The 21,767-nt window shown below is 36.5% G+C and overlaps 1 protein-coding gene and 1 long non-coding RNA gene across 3 annotated transcripts in view; one reads left to right on the forward strand and one right to left on the reverse strand.

Moving 5' to 3' along the window:
- RECK (reversion inducing cysteine rich protein with kazal motifs) overlaps window positions 1-15,793 on the forward strand; it is a 53,159-nt gene extending 37,366 nt beyond the window's left edge. For both annotated transcript variants that reach the window (XM_027675987.1, XM_027675988.1), the window contains 8 exons: window positions 578-766; window positions 4,578-4,700; window positions 5,203-5,374; window positions 7,300-7,492; window positions 9,491-9,701; window positions 10,834-10,907; window positions 13,369-13,524; window positions 14,553-15,793. In XM_027675987.1, the coding sequence (XP_027531788.1) occupies window positions 578-766; window positions 4,578-4,700; window positions 5,203-5,374; window positions 7,300-7,492; window positions 9,491-9,701; window positions 10,834-10,907; window positions 13,369-13,524; window positions 14,553-14,768 (1,334 nt within the window). In that variant the 3' untranslated portion in view covers window positions 14,769-15,793. The remainder of the gene's footprint in view (window positions 1-577; window positions 767-4,577; window positions 4,701-5,202; window positions 5,375-7,299; window positions 7,493-9,490; window positions 9,702-10,833; window positions 10,908-13,368; window positions 13,525-14,552) is intronic.
- On the reverse strand, window positions 9,712-20,673 carry LOC113964112. Its single transcript, XR_003533056.1, has 4 exons — window positions 20,599-20,673; window positions 14,243-14,560; window positions 12,816-12,989; window positions 9,712-10,083 (listed from the first exon to the last, which is right to left on the reverse strand). It is a non-coding gene; the product is annotated as an uncharacterized LOC113964112 (long non-coding RNA).
- Window positions 20,674-21,767: the final 1,094 nt, after the last annotated feature.

Here is a 21,767-nt window from a genome sequence, read left to right on the forward strand (position 1 = left end):
GTCTTTCATTTCCTACTTCACTATCACCTATCTATATACAATCTCAAGGAGATACCCAGGAACAACCCTTTGTCCTGTCCACCCTTTCAGGGCATAACAGAGCAAAGCAAATATATCCAGAACACGCCAAACCTGGGCAGTAGCCGCAGGTGAGCCAAAAACAAACAGACAAACAAACCAACCAACCGTTCTGGCCCCTGTACCCATCCAAGGCTGGGGTGCCTTTCAAGGCCCCAGCCTGGCCGGGACCCCCTTCACTCTAAAGGGGCATTTATCATATAATATGTTTCATACTACTACAGAACTGTGGAAAAGAGTCTAGAATACTTGAGAATTGTTGGAATAACAAGTCTGTTTCTCTAAAGTATCATTTTCACAGGTACTTCAGAGCGCTGTCTCAAGCAAGTATCCTCTACTTCTGCTACTTGTTGCCTCTGTGAAATGAATTTGTTTAACGAGCGAGAGCAAGGCTGCTCTAGGAACACCTTATCTTTTTCACAAGTCATAGAATAGTAGCAGTAGTGGCACTTGTCGAAGTATTTACTAAATATGAGCTAAAATTTCTCCTTGTATACAGGCTGCAAACTGGGAGAAGCCTCTGATTTTATTGTCCGCCAAGGTACACTTATCCAGGTGCCATCCTCAGCTGGTGATGTTGGTTGTTACAAGATTTGTACCTGTGGACACAGCGGATTGCTGGAAAACTGCATGGAAATGCGTTGTGTTGATCTACAAAAATCATGCATTGTTGGAGGACAAAGAAAAAGTAAGTATTGGAGAAGTAATGTATATATAGCACACACTCCTTAAGTTATGAATTTTGAGCTGTATGAGAAGACACAAAAGATCTGAATGCACAGTTTATCACAAAATATAAAATTTAATGTTTGCTTCCCTAATACTTGGTTAATTCCTGCATATGCTGGAGGGTTCCATTGTTGAAATGAAAACTGAACTGTTTCTGTCTCAACCAATCCAAGTCCTGTGTGAAGAGTGTTCTCAATACACCATTTCCTTTTAGCATGGGGTGGTTTCTTTACTAGCTCCAAATGGTTTGGAGGTTTTGGGTTTGGTTTGGGTTTGTAGGGTTTTTTTTCTTCCATGTGGTTTAAATACATGCATGAGTTCCCAAGGTTTGTGTTTCCACTCCAGTGGCTGGCACACAGACCTCTTATCCTACTTATTGATTCATCCAGCTTAAGATTTGTTAGTGCTTATGCACATATTCAGAGTAGGAAGCACACATTAAATGGGTAAAAATACGATTGGATTAAAAATACAGGATAGATTGTGGTGATCAAGTGCAGGGTTCAGTGAGAGAGGCAAGCTGTCCAGCTACCTGTCTACACTCAACTATTCCATTTTTCCCCTTTTTCCTCCGCTTTCTCACACATTTTCCTGCTTGATTCATCTTAATTCCTCGTTTTCCTCATTTTTGTTCCTTCCACTAAACACCCTATAATAAATTTTGCACAGTCTTAAAATTCACCTCCCTTGGCATCACATAATAAATCTGATACCCCTTTAGGGAATGATGCTGGTTTAGGTTTTGTGTGGCATTCTGGACGTGACATTGGTAGGTTTCACACCAAAGACATTGGCTTAAAAATAGTGTTTAAAATGCTGTTCTGCTAATGTGTACAAACACGTTAGAAATACATACCTGTCATAGTCTGTCCTCTGCACTTGGATTTCTTTGAAACCTTCATAGCCTGTAGTTAAGTATCACAAGGCAGCCTATGCCTTTCAGAAGAATAAACTTAACTGCTTTTTTGTAATTAAATTAATATTAAATAAGAATTGTAGTTTAACATATTAATTAACATATGCCAAAAAATTGAAGATGTAAGCAAGTACCTTATGATGATAAAGGTATATTGAACACTGTGGTTCTTTAAAGGCTTCCTCAGCATGGTGGCTCTAGACCTCCTGCCAGGTAACTGTAAGATTAACAGCTTTTTATTTTAACAATAAAAGCATACTAACTATCTCTTTCTTGACTTAGGTTTAAGTTATTAATTTTCAAGATAACTTTACTCTTACTGTTTAGAGATTAAATTGGCACAGCTAACAAGGATGAGTGGGATTCTACCTAACCTGACAGTCAAAGAAGTTAAAAGAGATGTGGCAAGTGATGCATCTTAAAAGACTGTATTGATTTATTTTCAGATTTATTCTTTGCTTGAGAGCTTTAAATGTGTATTTTTGTCATGCAAGCTGGCACTGTAATCTTGGAAAAAGAAAACAAAATAAAAAAACTTCTACTACAATAGGGGAAATATTAAAAATGTCTTGAACATAAAATGGAGTCTGTGCCAAGCTGTGACTTGTATGAAGTTGATGTCTGTGAATCAGTTAGCAAGCAAAAGATTTTCTGCTAGTGAACAGTTACATATTTCAGCACTGGACACTGTTTAGTGTCTGTAAATCAGCCCTTTTAAAATACTGTCAGACTGACATCCAAGCAAAATTAAAACAAGTTTAAGATACCTAAAGAGTCCAAAATAATGGAATTACTTTTTTTTAACCATGTGATAAGAAAGAGTTATTTTCACATTAGGTAATTAAGCAGAGCTAAATAATCAATTCTACAACTATTTTCATCACACAGGAAAGCACCTGCTATGTTCCATGGAATGGAACAGGTTTTTTTGGAATCTGGGGGATTTTTATTGGTCATCCAAAGAAGATAAAAGTCAGCCAAACATACTTAAAACTTATTTTTTGTTGTAAGATCTGTACTATTTGTTCATGGAAACAACACTGAAAACATCTTAACCCTAATGATATATTTAATGGGCAGTTATAGAAAGTGTCTGATGAAAGTAGACACTTTTAAAATACAGCAGTTAGCAAATGCAGTATTTAAATAGTGACTGTAACCTTTTTATGGACCATTCTGTCCAAAGAAACTTGCAGTTTTTCAGATTATTGGTGAAAATAATCACAAAAAGTGTCTGAAGCTATATTTGTATTTTAGCACAGTATACAGCTCTCATTTGTTCTGGTAATTGTAACAACAATATGTATAAGTGGTAGGTATTCAGTAAGTGCTGTCCATTTAAAAAACAAACCAACAAACTACCACAAACCCAAAGCCAGGCAGCTTCCTTTCTTTTGCCATAGTGACTCATTAAGTGTGTGTGGTGATCAAGACTCTAGGTATTATGTAATAAAAGATAAAAATTACTAGATTCCAAAGTCATTAGATGATGTATTGAAAACAAAGAATTAAAAGTTTATGGTCACCACATGAACTTTTTTTGATGACTATATATTTAATTGGTTTTTACTGGTAAAAAGCCAGGGTTTAGTCATAAAATCTGAACTGTGGTTTTTAAAACCATTCTCTAGAAAGCAGACGACACTGGAATCCTTTAACTGATGCTGAGGTTTTTTGTGCTGTCAATTGACTCCAGGTAATGAAATGACTGCTGCTGAGGAGAAAACAGATTGCTGTGTGCACTCTTTGATAGTGAAAGCCAATAATCTTGCACAGTTTTCAAGTGGATCCTAAGTCAGTTACTCTGAAGAATCACCTAAGACATCTAGTGTTTGGCATTACCTTCAAACCTTGGGAACTTTTCTTCCCTACTGACAAATACCTTCATCCTTGAGTAGTACTATGGTTTAAACAGAGCTTTTTGTGCTACAAAGGCTTTCTCTCCCATCCCATCTTGTTCTACCCTCCTTTACCTAGGAGCATCTCTTCTGAATTGCTCCAGTGCTGAGGATTTTCCTTGTGCCCCTGTAATATTTTTCAAAAATTCTTATTCTCATCTCAACCCTTTGAAAAGAGATTAGAGGGAACTGCCTTATTTTGTAAGGCACGATTACTGTTATATTTTCCTGAAGAGCTGTGTATTTGTTGACCAGTTTGGTTATGGATAGATCAGCTGTTATCAGCATGAATTGATTTTACATAAAACTTACATCACAGCAAAGGGCAGCCATATGGACAGTTAAAGAAAACCAAACTGGAACTGCTAAATTAAAGAAAAACTCCCTAAATTTGCAGTTTGATTCTCGGATTCAGGTATGAAAAAATTACTGAGTTATAAAATGCATTCCAGTCCAGTGAAGACCGGCACTTTTACCTCTTGACAAATGTACACACAAAGGAGAGAAATGAGCACTACAGAGGAGTTGTGCTTTGTGTGAGACTATGGCTAGAAGTTCGGCAGTCCTATGTAAATTTAATTTAGGAGAAAAATGTATCTCTACAAAAGCTTTACCTTTAAAAAACCATGGAGCTTGCTAGCCAGAATTTATCATTCTTAAAAAAACCCAGAAAAACCTAACTTATGTTTTTGAAAGGACTTTGAAAGGAATAAATGCTTGCTTCCCTGGTTAACTAATTAATCACAACCACATGTGAACAGACTTTTCCTTTAAATAAACAAAGCAAAACTTGAAATCTGAAAAAAAAAGGTTAGAAATTTCTGTGGGAAAGTAAATTGAATAAGGGAAATTACAGAAACAATAATGAAAATGTAATATTGATGTGGTACATATGAATATGTAATCTTCTGGTATATTTTCCTTAATTATATGTATTTACTTTAATTTATTTTAAGGCCATGGAACATCCTTTAATATAGATTGCAATGTCTGTTCATGTTTTGCTGGAAACTTGATTTGTTCTACTCGTCAGTGCCTAACTGAGCATAGTTCAGAGGACGAACGTCAGAAGTTTACAGGTAACTTCCAAACCATGAAAACCATAAGTTTAATATTTTTTAGAGCAAGGATTACCAGCTTAATTCCTTTTACAGTATTAATGTAAAATACTGTAATACTGATAATTTATTATTAGTATGCTTTTTTAACTTTTTTCTCATGTCCAACACACACTGCAGAAAAATCACATACCTTTAAAAAAAAAATCAACACTGAAAAATAAAATGTCAAGTAATACGTAAAAATAAATAGAGACAGGGTATATCCACTGAGTCAAGAGTTAAGGAGTTTGGGGGAAAAAATGGAGAAAGCTGAGTGGAATCATCAAGGAGACAGGGCCCAAACTTTGCTTCCAGCTACTTGTGCGTGCCTGTGATCTACAACATTGCTAAAGGACTGGAGGGACGAAGGGGCTGAAGACACTTTGCTGGAAGGCAAAGATACCTTAGTGACCCCTTGTGTATCTTCTGTCACAGCAAACGAGTGTACACCAAGTTCCTGTTCTGTGTGTTGCTTTTCCAGGTTTGCCATGTAACTGTGTGGATCAGTTTGTGCCAGTATGTGGTCAAAATGGACGCACGTACCCAAGCGCATGTATAGCTCGTTGTGTTGGGCTCCAGGACAATCAGTTTGAATTTGGATCGTGTATTTCCAAGGATCCTTGTAACCCTAACCCTTGTAATAAAAATCAAAGGTAAAAGCAGAATATGTTTTTAAGCTTTTCTTTGGAATCTTCTACTCATAAAAGTAGATTTATGTTTTCTTTGAATGTGTTGTATATTGTAGGAACATTGTATTTTTGGGATACTTCAATAAAAATAACTTTTGAAGTAGCTACTTTTTTTATCATAGCAATAACTGCCAGGTTTTTTTTCCACTTATGTAGTGCTATATCAATTAAATTCATTTTGCAGATCTCATTTTTAGCAATAAAAGACACTTGATACATACTGTCAAAAGTGGGAGAATCAGATTTTGTTGGAATGGCAATAAATGTCATATTACTACTATTTTTCACACCTTCTTTTAGTAGTTTGCAAAGAAGACCTGCATCTGCATTCCAGACTTGGAGTCAGTCTTGCTTATTCAGTCAATAAAGCAAAATCTGCATAGACAAATATACTAAAACAAAAATATGCTTTGTACTAGTTTCAGGCAAAAAGAAAATCTGACCTTTCTTACAGAGATCAAAGGCTGTGGCTCATAATATTGGTCTCTGTCTTCAATTTTCTCAGTGTTGTGCAATACTGCAGTCTCCTTTGAATTTGTGCATTTTTCCGTTTTGAAGGAAAGCCGTCATAAAAAGTTGTGCAATACTGTGCTTTCATGAAAGCTGATTGTAGCAATTTTATTTTTTTCCTTTTTCTGCACTTAAAATGCCTTGATGCAGAAAACTACTGAGAAAACACTGTAGTTTTGTAGCTGTAATACCCATTATGGCATTCAAAATTGGAATTTCAAAGCTGCATTGTGGATAAACACTCTTTACTTTTTATATTTGAAATTTGGAGGATACAGAAAAGTTTTGTTTTTCAAAATACCATTATGCTTAGAACTTCAACTTGTCGTATAAGTAAAGGACTGTGCACAATACATTTTTCTGGGTCAGTTGGACAATACAATATAAACTAGACATGGTCATCTTAAAATGCTCCTGATGCGCTTTACTATTTTATTATCTATTTAAGATCTTATATCCACTTGTGAAGTGTTTAAATCTCAGAATTTCTGAGTCTTCCCTAATGTAAAAGACATACGTGTAATGCACAGGATCAGCAACACTCAGGGAGAATAAAGACATATCGTACATAATCCAGTGGTAGCAGCATTGCTGTCCCTTATAGAAGGAACTGGTTGTTTAAAAAAGCCATTAGAGCTTTTATCAGTCTGTTCATCAGGCTTTAGTGGCTGGCATTTCTCTAGCAGAGGAATGTCTTGCAGGGTCTATGGCAAATCTTTTGCAGATAAGACCATGGAAGGTACATACTTAATACAAAAGGGAAAGAATTTCTGCTGTTTACTGGTCTGTGGAGGCTTCAGAGGAATGGCATGGAATAAAAGTGTTAATACTGGGTTTTCCCCTTTGTTTGCAGTCATTCCCAAGATTGGATGTGATACAATACTCTGAACCTACAAAGCTAGCATCTAATTCGATATTTGTAATTGAAACCATTTAATCTTCTTGTAGGTCTTGTTTTTACTCCTTTCTCAGGGTCAGGGGAGACAAGACCTTGCAACAGAATCTTTTTCTCTTGCACTGTTTTCTTGTTTCCTCTAGTTTTTCTTAAATATTCATTTACAAAATGAAGCATGGGAGTAGGTAAGAAGTTTATCCAAGCCTTTATCAAGAATCCATTGAAAAACACGTGGTAAAAGATAAATGTTGGTGGGAACACATTGACTAAAGGTGGTGTGAAATTGTTCCAGGTTTGTGATGAGACCTGAAATTGGCTATTCAGGATGTTTTATCACTTGTATTTCCTGCAGCTCTGCTGAACCACAGTTAGCTCTAAGGTACTGGAGATATTTCACTGAAAGTATTTTCCCTGAATATTTGAGACTTAAAAAAAAAATAAATAATCCTATGACATGATAAGAAATTACTATTATTTTTGGCAGGTGCATACCGAAGAAACAAGTTTGCTTGACTAGTTTTGAAAAGTTTGAATGTAGCCAACATGAATGTGTGCCAAGGCAGTTAAATTGTGACCAGACACGAGATCCTGTTTGTGACACAGACAATGTGGAATACAGTAACTTGTGTACTCTGTACCAAAAAGGAAAAAGTTTAGCATACCGAGGACCATGCCAGGTAGGAAGTAGCAATAAATATCAAATCTTCTTTGTCCTTTGATGTTGCAGTTTGGGGTTGTTTTGGGGTTTTTTTCAATATTGGTTTTTTTGCAGTATTCTATTTGAGTTTTGTAGCTTAATCATTTAAAAATTTAATTGTAGCTAGTATAAAATGTACTCTCACAAACTTAGATTCAGAATGTTGTCAAGTGTTTCTCTGCTTTAGTTAACAGTTGTCTCAAAACCAATCAAAAAGTTTGCTTGTGCTTTCTTGGGGGTAATGCTCTGATATTTATATTAAGTCTTCCTATATTTTTTGCTACTAAAGCTTGCACTGAGATATGTTTCCATTAATTAGAGCAGTTCCTAGTGCTCGTTTATACCAATCTGAAGTTGTCTTAAATATATATTAATGCCCAGTCATAGAAAGTCTTTGTCTTTTTGTGTGATTTTGCCCCAGCACTGTTCAGGATTTATTTACAGAATCGGCAGCCTGTAATACTTTTTTAGTTAGTCTGCATTGGATTAGTCTTCATATTAATTCTTGAGAAAGATTAGGATTGGGTTTAGTTTTTCCATCCCACTGCTCCCTTCAAAGGTGGTAGACAAGCTATTTCCGTTGCTTTACAAGAAAAGTCAGGAGCTGCTCTGTTCCAAGTCACTGGCTTTACCATTGATAGGCTGTTCATCTCCAGGTTTTTCTCAAATCATGAAGATTTATTTGAGACCTTCTCTTGGTCTCAACTGATGGGTATGCTTAGAAGTACAAAACATTTTTTCAGGGTTTTTCTGTATTACAAGTGCTATTACTCTTTTAACCTGCTCTTAGTTTCTGTCTTCCGTCTTTATACCTTCTTTTTTCAGCAACCTCATTAAGTACAGGTAATTCTTGTTGCATACCAGATACCTCATGAAATACTCAGAAAATGTTCAGTCCTTGAATAGTAAGAATCAAAGGAATATTGCATGGCTGTTGTTTTTTCTCCAGCAGTTATCTATGTCTAGTATGCACATCCACAAAGTTTTTGACACTGGTGCCTCTAAGTTTTCACTCTTGCTTTTATAGGGAAGATGATTGCAAGATAAACTGTTTGGGGTGCTCACATTTACTTGTTCTCTGTTTTGTTGTTAGCTTAGGTGTGTAACATAGGAACTGGGATTGCCTTAGTTTTTTAGAGGTTATACAGTGATCCTGCAGCTATGATGACTTAGTTGAAATATGGTGTAACAAAATATCTAATCTAAGCAAGAGATTATGGAATGAGTTGTGTCATTTCACAAGACTTTGGACAAAAGCATTAATCATACCTTGTTTGCAGAGGTTCAGCAATTCTATTTGCTTCTGTTCAACTTCAGAAGCTTAAGTTTATTGCCATTTCACAAAGTGTCTAGTAACAGATGTTATTCTTTTGAAGTAAGTGTATGCATTTATCTTTATATAATAATAATAAATAATACATACATACAAATAAATAAAATGTGCAAATAACTAATATATAAAAATATACAATGTGTTAGAAATACATGCACATGCACAATAAATTTTAAGAACACAACTCCACACTAAGATGAATTAAAAAATAAATTACCAATGAGTTGTTAAGATATTAATACTACAGTAGAAAATTTTTTAACAAATGAACTTTATTTAAAAAATTTTAAAATATAATGAAATTATAGTAATTTTAATTAATTTAATAAGCAAGTTAATTTAAATATGGCAATTTTATTTAAATGTTAGCAGAGAACAAAAGTTGTTGTTTTCCAAAACATGATTTATTGTACATTTCCCTGATGCCACCTTACATTTCTCTGTACCTTCTTTACATACTTACCCTTTTCATTTATGACCCATTCATAAACTGGCAGGTTATTTACTCCCAACTTCCTACTTTTTCAATGTTTGACAATATTAGCAGTGAATTCCCTTTAGCTTTGTTTTTCCTCATGTTAAAACTACTCTGAAGCTTCTGTAGCATGACTGAATTGACCTTGGAAACATTCCTGTGTGCTTCAGCCATTTTGCAAGTCAGTGGAGCCTGTGTGTGGACACAATGGAGAAACCTACAGCAGTGTCTGTGCTGCCTATTCGGACCGCGTGGCTGTGGACTATCACGGACACTGCCAGGCTGTGGGGGTGCTCTCGGACTATGGCTTCCATATGGAGTGTGCCTTTGTGAAGTGTCCCCAGCTTTCTGCCACTGGCTGCAAACCAGTCATTGCACCAGGTATGTTAATTTGCTGTGGAAGTTTAATGCATAGAGGAGAGAACCTGTGTATAAATAGGGGGATATTTGGAACAAAACTTATGCTTTAAAATGTTATATTCCATAATGTTTTTGAGACTTCGAAGAGAAAGGATGAAGTAGAGATCTCTCTCTACTTAAGGCTAGAACAAGCAATATCAGGACCCAGATGAGTAACCCTGGAGTGGAAAGCTTTGGCTTTAGGAGCCAAGCTCCTTCAGTCTTGAGAAACTTGCAGCTCTGCCCAGGGGATGGGTTTGGGAGAAATGAATGAGGTCTGTGGTGTCTCGAGCAGGATGTCTCTAGGAATCTGATGAGCAATTTTTCGGAAGTGGCAGCGCAGATAACACAGTGGGATACCAAGCTGTCATCAACATAGGGTTCCCAGAAGAGCAAAGATGGTATTTAATTAGAAGGCAGAGAAAAACACCACATGTATTTACAATATTGTGAAAGAGGAAGACAGTAGGAATAGTTTTGCAGTTATGCTGTTTTGAACTGGATTTTTATTGTTTTTACAAATACCTCTTTATAAAACAACAGCTACTCATAGGTAATACACAGAGCAAGGAAAGCATCATTTTTAAAAAGAAATAGCTTTATTCATCTTTCTCATTTCTCATTCCCTTTGAAAAAGAGTCTTTGTGCTTTGGTATTACTTTTAGTGTTGTAAAAGTCACTCTGTGAATGTGAATTATATATAATAAGTTGAGGAGTGAATTTAATACACAGTCATCTCTTAGCTATATCAGCTCTTGAAATCCATAATTTCTGTAGTTGCATATGCATGCATCCATACAGAATCTTAGCTTGTGATACACAAAGTGCCTCCAGTTTTTAGCTTAAAATAATGAATGATCTTGAAATGAATGAAAATTCAACTTGTTTCTTCATGTTGATAGTAGTAAATGTGTGTTGAAAGGTGACTGCTTTTGCATTATAAATTTTTTTAGTATGAGAAATATTAGAAATGTGCAATTCTGCTATCAAATTGTTTTGCTTTGGTAGTTCTGCTATTTTCATTCTCAGTTAATATTCAAATTTTGACTCCTGCTTACTTAAAAGTGAAAACGCTAATTGCTTTTATTTCTGAGATTCTTCTGTATTCACACAGGAGCCTGCTGTCCACTATGTGCTGGAATGCTGAGAATCTTATATGACAAAGACAAGCTGGATAATTTTGCAAGGGTAAACAGTTTAATCATGCCTAATGTTAAATGGTACAAAATTCAAGTTACTGTATACTTTCTCCTGGAAGGTTAACACATCATAAAACCCATTTTTTCCAGTAGTTAGTGTGTGATTGGGTGTTTTTTTTCTTTATACTGCTTTATACTTCCCTTCATTTTTTTATCTGAGGCATATAAATTGAATTACAATGCAAACCAAAACAGAATTAGAGTAGGCACAAACATGCAGACTCAGATTTGCAGTTTATATATCTTGTAATAGTGTGGACAAATTATACGGGAACAGCATCTATCTCACGGTAGTAATACAGTGTATATTTGTTATCTGTGGCCTTTTTGTTAAGTTTATTCTGCTAGCTCACTATTTCCTAATGTAGGTAACTTAATTCTGACATTTTCTTATGTTTAAATGGGATTGTTTACATTCTTTGGTTACCTAGATAGTTGTCACTCGTTTTGTTGCTCATCAGCTAAACTGCTGGATTTTAATTAAATATCTCCATAAGTTAGGCTCCAGCATTCTTTATTGCTGCTCTTAGAAAATCTTCAGCACAAGACTGATCTGATGTTGATTGTCTATCCCTGAACACACCATAGTGGACCCAGACACTCCCCATGTGGTGTATAAAAGGATTGCACTTTATTGACCCCTGCTTTTATGCTTCAGTGTACAGAACATAGCAGGACAATTGACTTGTGTCACGACATCATAACAAAATAGAATAATATGATGATTATGCCTGGTGAAGCAAAACAATTCCTGTTTGTATCTGCACATGATTTTCATTTTTTTAAATACCAAGAAGAATGAGAATTTTTCCAGAACAGTATTGAATTGCATTAACCCACCTATATGTTTGCAACAGAGATAATTAGCTATTATTGTAAAATCACAGAAAAATTTAGTTTGAACATTGGTTTCATTCTTCTTTTTCCCCCTCTTTTTTACTTCCCTTTGTCACCACAGTCTTGCTGACTCTTTTCTCTTGCTCACCTCTTGCCACCATACACACTTTTCAAGTTTTCACAGCTCATATATTTAAAATGTATACCTGTATCTTTACATTTAAAATATGTGATCTCTCAAACATTCAAGTAATCATTCAAGAGTCAAGAGAATCTTAGCACTGACTAAAAATTACATAAGTTTGGCTGAAGCTCTTTCCTTTGGAAAAAGTAGTCATGCATGCCTCTTTTAGTTCAGACATCTGGTTCATGGGAGAAAAAAATGCTTCAAATACTAAAGAGTTATATAAATTTGACTATTTTTTTCCTTCCCCCACCCCTCTGGCTGTTTTTTTGTAAAGATATCAAGAAACAAAAGTCATGATCACAGAGCAAAGAAACATTAGAGATCTACTAAAATTCTAATCTACTAGACTTCTAAACTAAGACAGTAAAATACAAGTTTGACACCATCAGTCACTCTTAAAGTACCCCTGAGCTTCTGTTTTAAGACTGTTTGAACAAGGTTTGCTGATTAATCAGCATGTCAGACAGGATTTTAATGGACAAGGAAATCCCTCAAAGATCTGGTAAAAGAAGTGTTGTATGACACCTTAAAAATTTGATTCATATAATCTACTTGGATTTCCCAGATTTCCACTTGTTAAGGTCCTGTACCAGTGATCTCAAAAGAAAGAAAGCTACAGTAGGATAAGAAGGATTGAGTTCTTGCAGCTAAAGCTAGAAAGCAAAACACAACAGAATGACCAGTGACAAGAGAAGTGTTTGTGTTGGTGTCTATATACACATCTGTAAAACACATTCATAAGTGATCTGGAAAAAAGCTGAAAAACCTTTAAGGTGTAGCAGTCCCTAGACTGAGCATCTACAACCAAATTATTGTTTGGCAGATACAGACAACAGAACAGAGAAAAAAATTTTAAGAGAAAAATATATTTACCTGGTAGTTAAGTACTGAACTTAAAATGTCACAGGTTCCCATATGTACAGACATATATCTGTCCTCACAAAGCTCTCCATTGCTGATGACTCTTGGAACAGGTTCTGAGGCTGTAAAGCAGTTCCAGCTGCTAGGGCTGCTCTGCCTCGTTTCCCAGCACGGGAACACAAATTGCTGTAACAGATAACCATTTACATTATTTTGAGGTACATGATACATAGACACACTAACCGTGAAGATGGAGAACAACACATACCAAAACCATGGTTAATTTAAGAAATAAATATTTTTCCCCTTTCTTCCTTTCAACTTTTTTTTTTTAATGTTTTCAGGTGGTTTGGTTTTGGGGTTTTTTTTAGAATCAGAATAATTTTCTAGAATTATATTTTAGAATCATTGAATTGTTTTGCTTTTTGGTAGCATTTAGGGTAGATTTTAGAACTGAGTTTAATGGCTGAAACAAATTTTCTGGCATGACATCAAGTTGTTGAAACTGAGGAGGAGAATTTTCCATAATATCGCATCATCCACAAAGTTCTTTATTTTCTTCCAGGTGACAAATAAAAAGCCGATAACAGTACTTGACATTCTTGAAAAAATCCGCCTGCATGTGTCAGTGCCACAGTGTGATGTGTTTGGATATTTAAGCATAGAATCCGAAATTGTGATTCTCATCATTCCTGTCGATCAGAACCCCAAACCATTGCAGGTAGACTACATTATTATTTTGCTTACTCAGCATGGATTTACTTCATTTTTGCACATATACAATGGTGCTTGTTTCTCAGGAAGATACATTGTGTGTATTTTGATTGCCCATGTTACCCGAGCAACCCTGTTATATCCAACTCAACTACAATATCTGTCTCCTCCTTTAGCAGAAATAGCCCAAAATTTTACCAGAACTTTCCAACATGGACAGCTCTCACTCCAACTGTAGCAGGTGCTGTCAGATTCCTGGGGTGAGGACTCTGAAATCAGAGATGCCACCCAAAAGCAGGGAGGAGCTGCTCATTTCACTGGTGGTACCCATTGCTGAGCTAGACATTCCTCAACTTTCAAACCTTTGGACTTCCAGACACTAAGTTTGTCAAGTTTAAACTTCACCAGAGGAGGCTTCCAAAGCTGTTAAAGAGCCTTAGTACTAAATTAATTCCTGGGGTGCAGTAGAAAGTAGTGGGAAAAAAATGAATTTATGTTAGAAAATTCATTATCATCATGTCAGTGCGGGAATGGAAACCTGGGGTTTCTCAGGTTTTCATAGTACTTCCATTCTTCTCTTCCCTTCCCATGAAAGATATCAGTTTTCCCTGGTTTGGAAGAAAAAGCCTAATAAGGAGAAAATCTTGACTTTTCCACTGTTGCAGACTTCAAGGCAGTAACTTGGTCTATCAGGACGGAAGTCTCCAGTTTTAGAGGGTACTTACCTTAGTTATAATTTACTGTGAGTTTTTTAGCATCAACATTCAAAACACATCACCCACGATAACTTGTATATGGCTTTGTTTCTTTTCTTTTGCTGCTACTCAGGGCTTCCACAGAAGTTTTCATCGCACCAAGGACTATGATAAGAGCTCTGCTATGTTTTCTAATAAATACTCCCCAAAATAATGTAAATCTTATGTGCTGATGGGAATAACTCAGATTTTCTTTCCTGAATTTTGCTATCTAGCAACATTTTTGCACTGGCATTTTACATGGTAAGAAGAGAAATAGCAACTTTTTTTTTCCCCACAGATTGAAGCCTGCAATAAAGAAGCAGAAAAGATAGAGTCACTGATAAATTCAGACAGTCCAACATTAGCATCACACGTGCCGCTGTCAGCTCTAATTGCATCTCAAGTACAAGTTTCGTTTAGCATTTCTTCTCCATCTGTTCAAGTGGTGCCTGTTCTGCACTCCCTGTTCCTAAGCCTTTTATTTACCTTGTCAGCATTAATATATTATATATAACTGCTTGGAAAATATGCATGAGTATTGTGGCGTTTATATTGTGAAGGACATTCAGAATTGTTGATCACTGAACCAGAAAACAAAAATCATAGAAGATCTGATGAACTTGTGTTTTTCAATGAAGAACTAGAAGTATTTGAATAATGTGAAAAGATGATTCTCTTATTCATTACTAGTCAGATGACTGTTTCAGCACAATTAGATTGTTTTCCATTGATCTTGGAAACAAATATAGTCTGGAACGTTCTGACATTATGGATTTATGGTTTTTGTGAGAAGGCATCTCATAGGGCTTTTTCAGCAATGAACAAAACAGTGTTTTGAGTTTACTAAAGAATGTTAATTTTGTATTATTCAGATGCACATCAGTGACAACAAAAAGCATACACCTATTTTAAACATCATTTTTGGAAGAAACAGATTGCTGCTACTTAATTACCTTACCAAAAAATTAAGAGTTTATTCTCATGTAAATATGCTTTCATATTTTATTATGAAGGAAACTAACTAGCCCTGGGCCTATTTCAGTAGATGTCTTTACTTGGACTAGTGAAGGCTTGCAAGACATTGGGCTCACTGCTTGTAAAATGACAATCAAGCTCTATGCTAGTACCTGACTTCAGTGAAGAGATATGTTCTTTTTATAGTTTTGTACATTTCAGAATCTCATATTGTATGCAAAATTATAAAGAATCTCAGTATCTATATTTAAGTGCCATTTAAAATATTGCAGTATTTGCATGTTATCTAATGAAATTTATACTTTAAATGTTTATACAAACAGTATGTTTTATTACGTATTGTATTTTATGCACCTGACCTTAGTCTACATGAAGTATTTTATATCAGTATTATGATAGCCAACTTCTGAAGTATATACAGAAAAACTTATTTTTGCCAAAATGCTGAACTTTGAAAGAAAGCACTGAAAACTTTTTGAACATGTATGTTGTAGCATGTTTGTAGCAATTATTTCTGCTAAATCTTTTAAATGCAAAAGTATTAAAGCTTTTTATTTTAATAAACACTTTGTCATGTGTCCTTGTGTAGAATGCAAGTCGTTCTGTAGAATTTGGCAACGCAGCGTATATTTTCCTTTCTCTCTCAGCTCAGCACTTAAAACTAACTGCAGTTATGTACACTTGTGACTCACACAGATAACATTTCCAAATAGATTTCAAGGGAGTTTCAAGGGTGCAGGTTTTTTAACAAATCCGTGCCATGTGCATGTAAGTTTATGCAGTGAGTTCCAGACACGATTAACTATTGAAGAAGAATGTAGATGTTTCTATGGGACCTTCTTGGGTACAGTCATCCTCAGTTTTGATTAGAAAGACTTCTCTCACCTACAACTGGAAATATGCACAAATGTAAAGGACAGAAATACTGCCTCATTTGTACCTAAACTTCAAATCTCAACCTTCTTCACAGTAAAACAAGTTACTAGATGTCCGCACTTGCAAGGCAACAGAGGGAGTTTCTTTGGAAACTCCATCAGTTTCTTTTCTAAGTATATCTATGTTGTTTGTTTTCTCTTAATGAGTGAAGAGCACTTTTATTTCAAGTGCAGTTGTACTACATATATAGTTTCCGAGTCCTTTTGGTAGATGATTACAAATGATCATAATCTTTGAAAGTGTTTTTGCCAAATAACTTGAGGAAGACTCATGCACATAATCATCCAAGTCTTGAAACAAAAAACCTGTTAAACGTTGATAATCCATCTGTTTCTGAAATTTCTTCTGTGGATTCTTCAGACTTGGACACAGGAATATAATGAATGTTTTTGAAAAGCTTTTTGAACCGAAATGGTACAGATGATCTCCACAGAAACTGCAAACAATTCAGATGGTTTATTGAATTCCTTATTTTTTCCAAATCATTAGCAAGTATCTCTTCAACATGTAGCCTCTTAGCTTGCTTAGCATTCAGCTAAAGCAAATCTAATGGCTACTAAAATGAAAGGAATTATAACTGTTTTAAGAAAATATATACACATATATATATATATGCACCATACTGAAAAACTTAGTTAAGAGTTTAAAAACATACCCTTTGTGGAAAAGAACATAGAGTGAATTTATTTTTATACACCTGTGAAAATTTTCTTCAATAAAAAATAATACCAAAAAAGTTGCCTCAATTTGTATGAAGAATCCAGAACAGTGCAGACTTTAAGCCCAGAGATTCTTTAGTTCATATGTGAGTGTCCAGTACTTGCTAAAAAACAGTGAAGATTTTGAGGAGTTGTGTTAAATATGTACAGAATCAATGAGATTTCATAGAATCCTAAATTCTTAAACAGAAGCCAAGCATCCAAAGTGTACAGGGCTTAGGTTCTTTTTGCTGGATGAACAAAAGTATTTTCAAGGTTTTCTCAAGACCTTGGACTACCTCAAAGGAATGAAGAAACTTACTTACAAGTTTCTAATTCAATTGAACTGGAATAAAAGATGGAAGAAACCAAGCACCGTCTTACTTGCAAGTTAGAAATGAGAACCTAACAGGGACAAATTTGATACAGGTTTCAGGGGAGTTTTCCATAAAAGTGCTAATGATTTTCTGTCACCATCTGTGTGGAAATCTGGGTTCACTTAAGAAGGAATGGGGACAGCACAAGGGCACTTCAAAGCAGCACAAGCCTGTTTGTTTCTTTTATAACAGGACCCAGATGAAATGTTTGCCAAACATTATTTGCCTCTCTGCTGAGAACCAGAGTTAATGGCAATAACTGGCTCCAGAGAGATGCTTCAGTTCTCTTTCAGTTTTCTTAGTTTGGCTCTTCTCAGCAGGGTGGCAGGGAAGTGGAGGTGCCAGTGGTGCCTGTCTGTACGCTCTGAGGAAAGGATCAGCCACAGGGGCAAATACCAGAGCAAGCAAAAGCAAGAGACTTCTGGCTGAGTTTTGAGTCCAGCAGGACATTTCAGAGAAGGTGAGAGGCAGTTCTGTGAGAGGGCATGAGATCAGCACTTAGAACTACAGTGTCACTGCATAGCCTCACTCTTCTCTCATGCTCTAATTTTATGCTACTTTAGCCAGTGTCATAACTTGGAGATTTGCACATATGTTTCTCAATTCAAAGGTAAAGTGCTATTTATACATCTGTTTCTGACACTTTTTTTTTCAGCTTTTCCACATAACAAACAATATTTCAAAATTTTTCCTCACCATCTCTATTCCTAGGAGGCCCTGGAAGCATTTATGTGGGTAAATAAAAACATGTGAGTGTTTTGTAAGATTGTGGCCTAGGTGTTTCATATCTGAAGTCTGAACTGTAAGGTGACCCTCTAGTCAAATGAATCCCAAAAAGCAAAAAGTAGCATTGAGGGGAAAAAAGATTTATCTGCCAGGGTTATGCTAGACCTGATAGCAACTTCTTGCAAGTTCTTTGAACTGGTGCTTTTATGCAGTGGGGACCCCTGGTGGCCTAGTGGTTAGCGTGCAGGGCTCTCACCTCTGCGACCCAGGTTCGAATCCAGCCAGTCCCCCGGGCAGATGGAGTCCGTTAGGCCTGTGAGGCCATCCATCTATGAGAAGGTCACTCTAAACAAACCTACGTCCTGAGGACCTCACTGCCATTGTCCAAGCTTGCTTGGCCCCGGCAGATGAACCTTAGGATTAAAGGGTGGGCTCAGTTCAGCACAGGCTGTGTCTCACCTAAAAAAAAAATCCATTGCGCAGGCTGGAAAGGTAAAAGACCTTTCCCCAAATCTTCGTTCACGAAGATGGGCCATTATTTTATGCAGTCAGACCAGTAGCTCCAGCTGCTCCATGTGGAGTACAAATGAAGGTGACAACTGTAGATAACTCCTTCACCTCCTAGCAGTGGCTGCATCTGCCACTGCTAAGGCATTCTGCCTTCCATGTACATATTTGTGCATTGCTTGTTTTGTGCTCTCTCCCAGTCCTCTCTGGGCTGCAAACCTTTGCAGAGCCCATTGCAAAAGAGACTCTTAGCTCATAAACAAAAAAAAAAACTCTCTGAGAAGAATGTTTCCAAGCCCTAGCAGGTTTGTTTGTCTCAAGTTACCACACTACAGTCAAAAGGATACACTTTTGGCATTAAGTAGTACATCAACTTTTGCTAATTAATACCATGAAGCTGAAGCTTTTAATTATATTTGAAGCTATAACCTTCTCCAAATTCAATGCTACCAACATTATGCATTTGCATAACATTATTATTTGCATTATGTAAGACCAACTGTGTATGACCAATATGGTATTTAAAGCAAATTTTGAAAATTTGAAAATCGAGAAAACATCCATTGTCCAAAACCTTTCGTAATTTTAATGGACTTTATACACACAATGCTAAATGGAAAAAAGTGTACGCATTTCATCTCAATATAAGAAAGACATTTTTTACAGTGAGAACAATCAGTCACTGGAACAACATCCCCAGGGATGCGGTGGGGTGTGCACAACTGGAGGTCTTCCAGATGTGACTAGACATGGTGCTAAATGAAGCACCAGAAAGTTGGACCAGGTGAGGTGCCTTCCAACCAGTGCTGTTCTATGGTTCTATGATTAAACCAATGCTTTTAGTTGCAATACATGGAAATTTTTGGCTTATTGAATAATTTTCAGATCTTATGAACACTGACGGAATTAATTTTTTGTTGTTTTCAAAGTGACATATAAAATAACCTGTATTTCCCACTTTAGACAGCCTTTTTCACAATATATCAGAGCCTTTGGAGTATATTTAAATAATTTACACATGTAAGTTTTATTTAGATGATGAACAATGAAATAGACTTCTGCAAGCGTGACATAGAAACAGCTCTGAGGAGCAATAAGTTCTTTGTCTTCTGGGCCATCAATAAGGGCAAATGCGGATTCTGCACTTGGGATGGGGCAACCCCAGATGTTTGTACAGGCTGGGGAATGAGATGCTAGAAAGCAGTGCCACGGAAAGGGACCCGGAGGTCCTGGTCAACGGCAAGTTGAATATGAGTCAGCAGTGCCCTGGCAGCCAACTGTGTCCTGGAGGGCATCAGGCAAAGCATCGCCACCCAGCTGAGGGAGGGGATTGTCTCGCTCTGCCACTAGTGCAGCCTCACCTTGAATATTGTGGCAGTTTTGGGCACTACAATATAGGAAAGACACTAAGTTATCAGAGAGTGTCCAAAGAAGGGCAACAAAGATGGTGAAGGGCCTTGAGGGGAAGCCAGATGAGGAGCGACTGAGATCACTTGGTCTGTTTAGCTTGGAGGAGACTGAGGGGAGACCTCATTGCAGTCATAACTTCCTTGTGAGGGGAAAAGGAGGGGCAGGCACTGATCTCTTCTCTGTGATGACCAGTGACAGGATCTGAGGGAATGGCCTGAAATTGTGTCAGGGGAGGTTTAGTTTGGATAATAGAAAAAGGTTCTTCACCCAAAGGTGGCTGGGCACTAGAACAGGCTCCCAAGGGAAGTGGTCACAGCACCAAGCCTGACAGAGTTCAAAAGGCATTTAGACAATACTCTCAGGCACATAGTGTGACTCTAGGGGATGGTCCTGTGCAGGGCTAAGGGTTGGACTCAATGATCCTTGTGGGTCCCTTCCAACTTGGCATATTCTGTGATTCTTTGATACTTGGACTCCCCAGTGGTTTTATGGCAGAGGAAAAAAAAATCAAACCTTTATATTAGTCCATTATTCTCAAACTACTGGCTACTGTTATTTAGAAATTGGTCCATGTATTTTAAGTATATTGAGTTTTAACACATCGCTACTACAAAATCCTGTGCACTGACACCCCCCCTCCCCTTCTGTATTCCTCAACATGAACAAAGTTACAGTCAAAAACATACTCATGCTAGTTATTTTGAAGAAGACTTACCCAAAGGGCAACAGTGAAATGTCTAAGTAAAAGCTCTTGTAAAAGGATGCTTTTTTTGCCTTGCAGTTCCTAGGACATAAAGAAGAACATAAAATAAAGGACAGCCTTCCCTGAGGATGCAAGTACTCACAAAATAATGCAGTAACCTTATCATCACTTCCATAAAGAAAGGTTAAGGAAAGGTTGTTAAATTTTTCATTAGATTATCGTCTATGTCATATATATAAGAGCACAATTCTGAGTATTTTACATAGGGTAGTGTATATATATATATATGTATGTATGTGTGTATATATATATAAAAACATCTATGAACTTATAATTACTTTCAAGTGTTGTATTAACAGATACCTGTTAATTAGATCTTAGTCCTTTCTTAAAACAGAATAAATCCCTTCTTTCCTGTAAATTATTCTCTGATTTGCCTTTCTCAAAGCTGGCTTCTGCTTCATTTGGCCAGGTCCAGTAAGGAGAGTAACCTGAGCCAAAGGGTGTTGGTTGTTCAGTGACTGTGACAATACTTAATAATCCCATAGATTCTTGCTGTAAAGAGCCACCCTTGTGTTTTTGCAAATGCTTTCTGTTTTATTTGGCAAGGTTTCTCAGTTTGCTTCTTTGTGCTCGGATCTCAGCGTCAGCTGCAATATATGGAAAGGTTTTCAATCTGTTTTATCCAGTTCTGATTCTCCTTCTAAGCCAGTATTCTTCTACAGCACTCCTGAATAATCCTAGGGGGTTAAATGATTTAATCAGCAGGTTATGATATACAGCAAAACAGGAGTTTTTTTGCAAAACCACCTTATCAGTGCTAGTGTGGCAGGTTTCAGACTAAAGCTTGCTCTTCACTTTGGTGTTCTATAATTCTGTACTGTTTGCTGACAGTGGAACAAGTGGATGGGTTACTCTATTATTATATTATGTGTTTATAAACTTATTTTTAACCAAAGTTTTAAATGCAGTAGCAGCAGTAACATGAAGTTAAGTATAAATAAAGATATATTCACATGTACATATATGCATACATACACATATAGACACACAGATATATGTACATATACATGTGTATAAATATATTGATCTCACAGTGCGCTGTACCAGGCTTCATACCACCCTCTTCAAGAAGAGCACATCTGGACATTGTAGGGAATTTAGCATTTTATTCTAGTGAA

This window comes from Neopelma chrysocephalum, unplaced genomic scaffold, assembly GCF_003984885.1.
Source record: "Neopelma chrysocephalum unplaced genomic scaffold, ASM398488v2 Primary Assembly neopelma1_26, whole genome shotgun sequence".
NCBI classification, from domain to species: domain Eukaryota; kingdom Metazoa; phylum Chordata; class Aves; order Passeriformes; family Pipridae; genus Neopelma; species Neopelma chrysocephalum.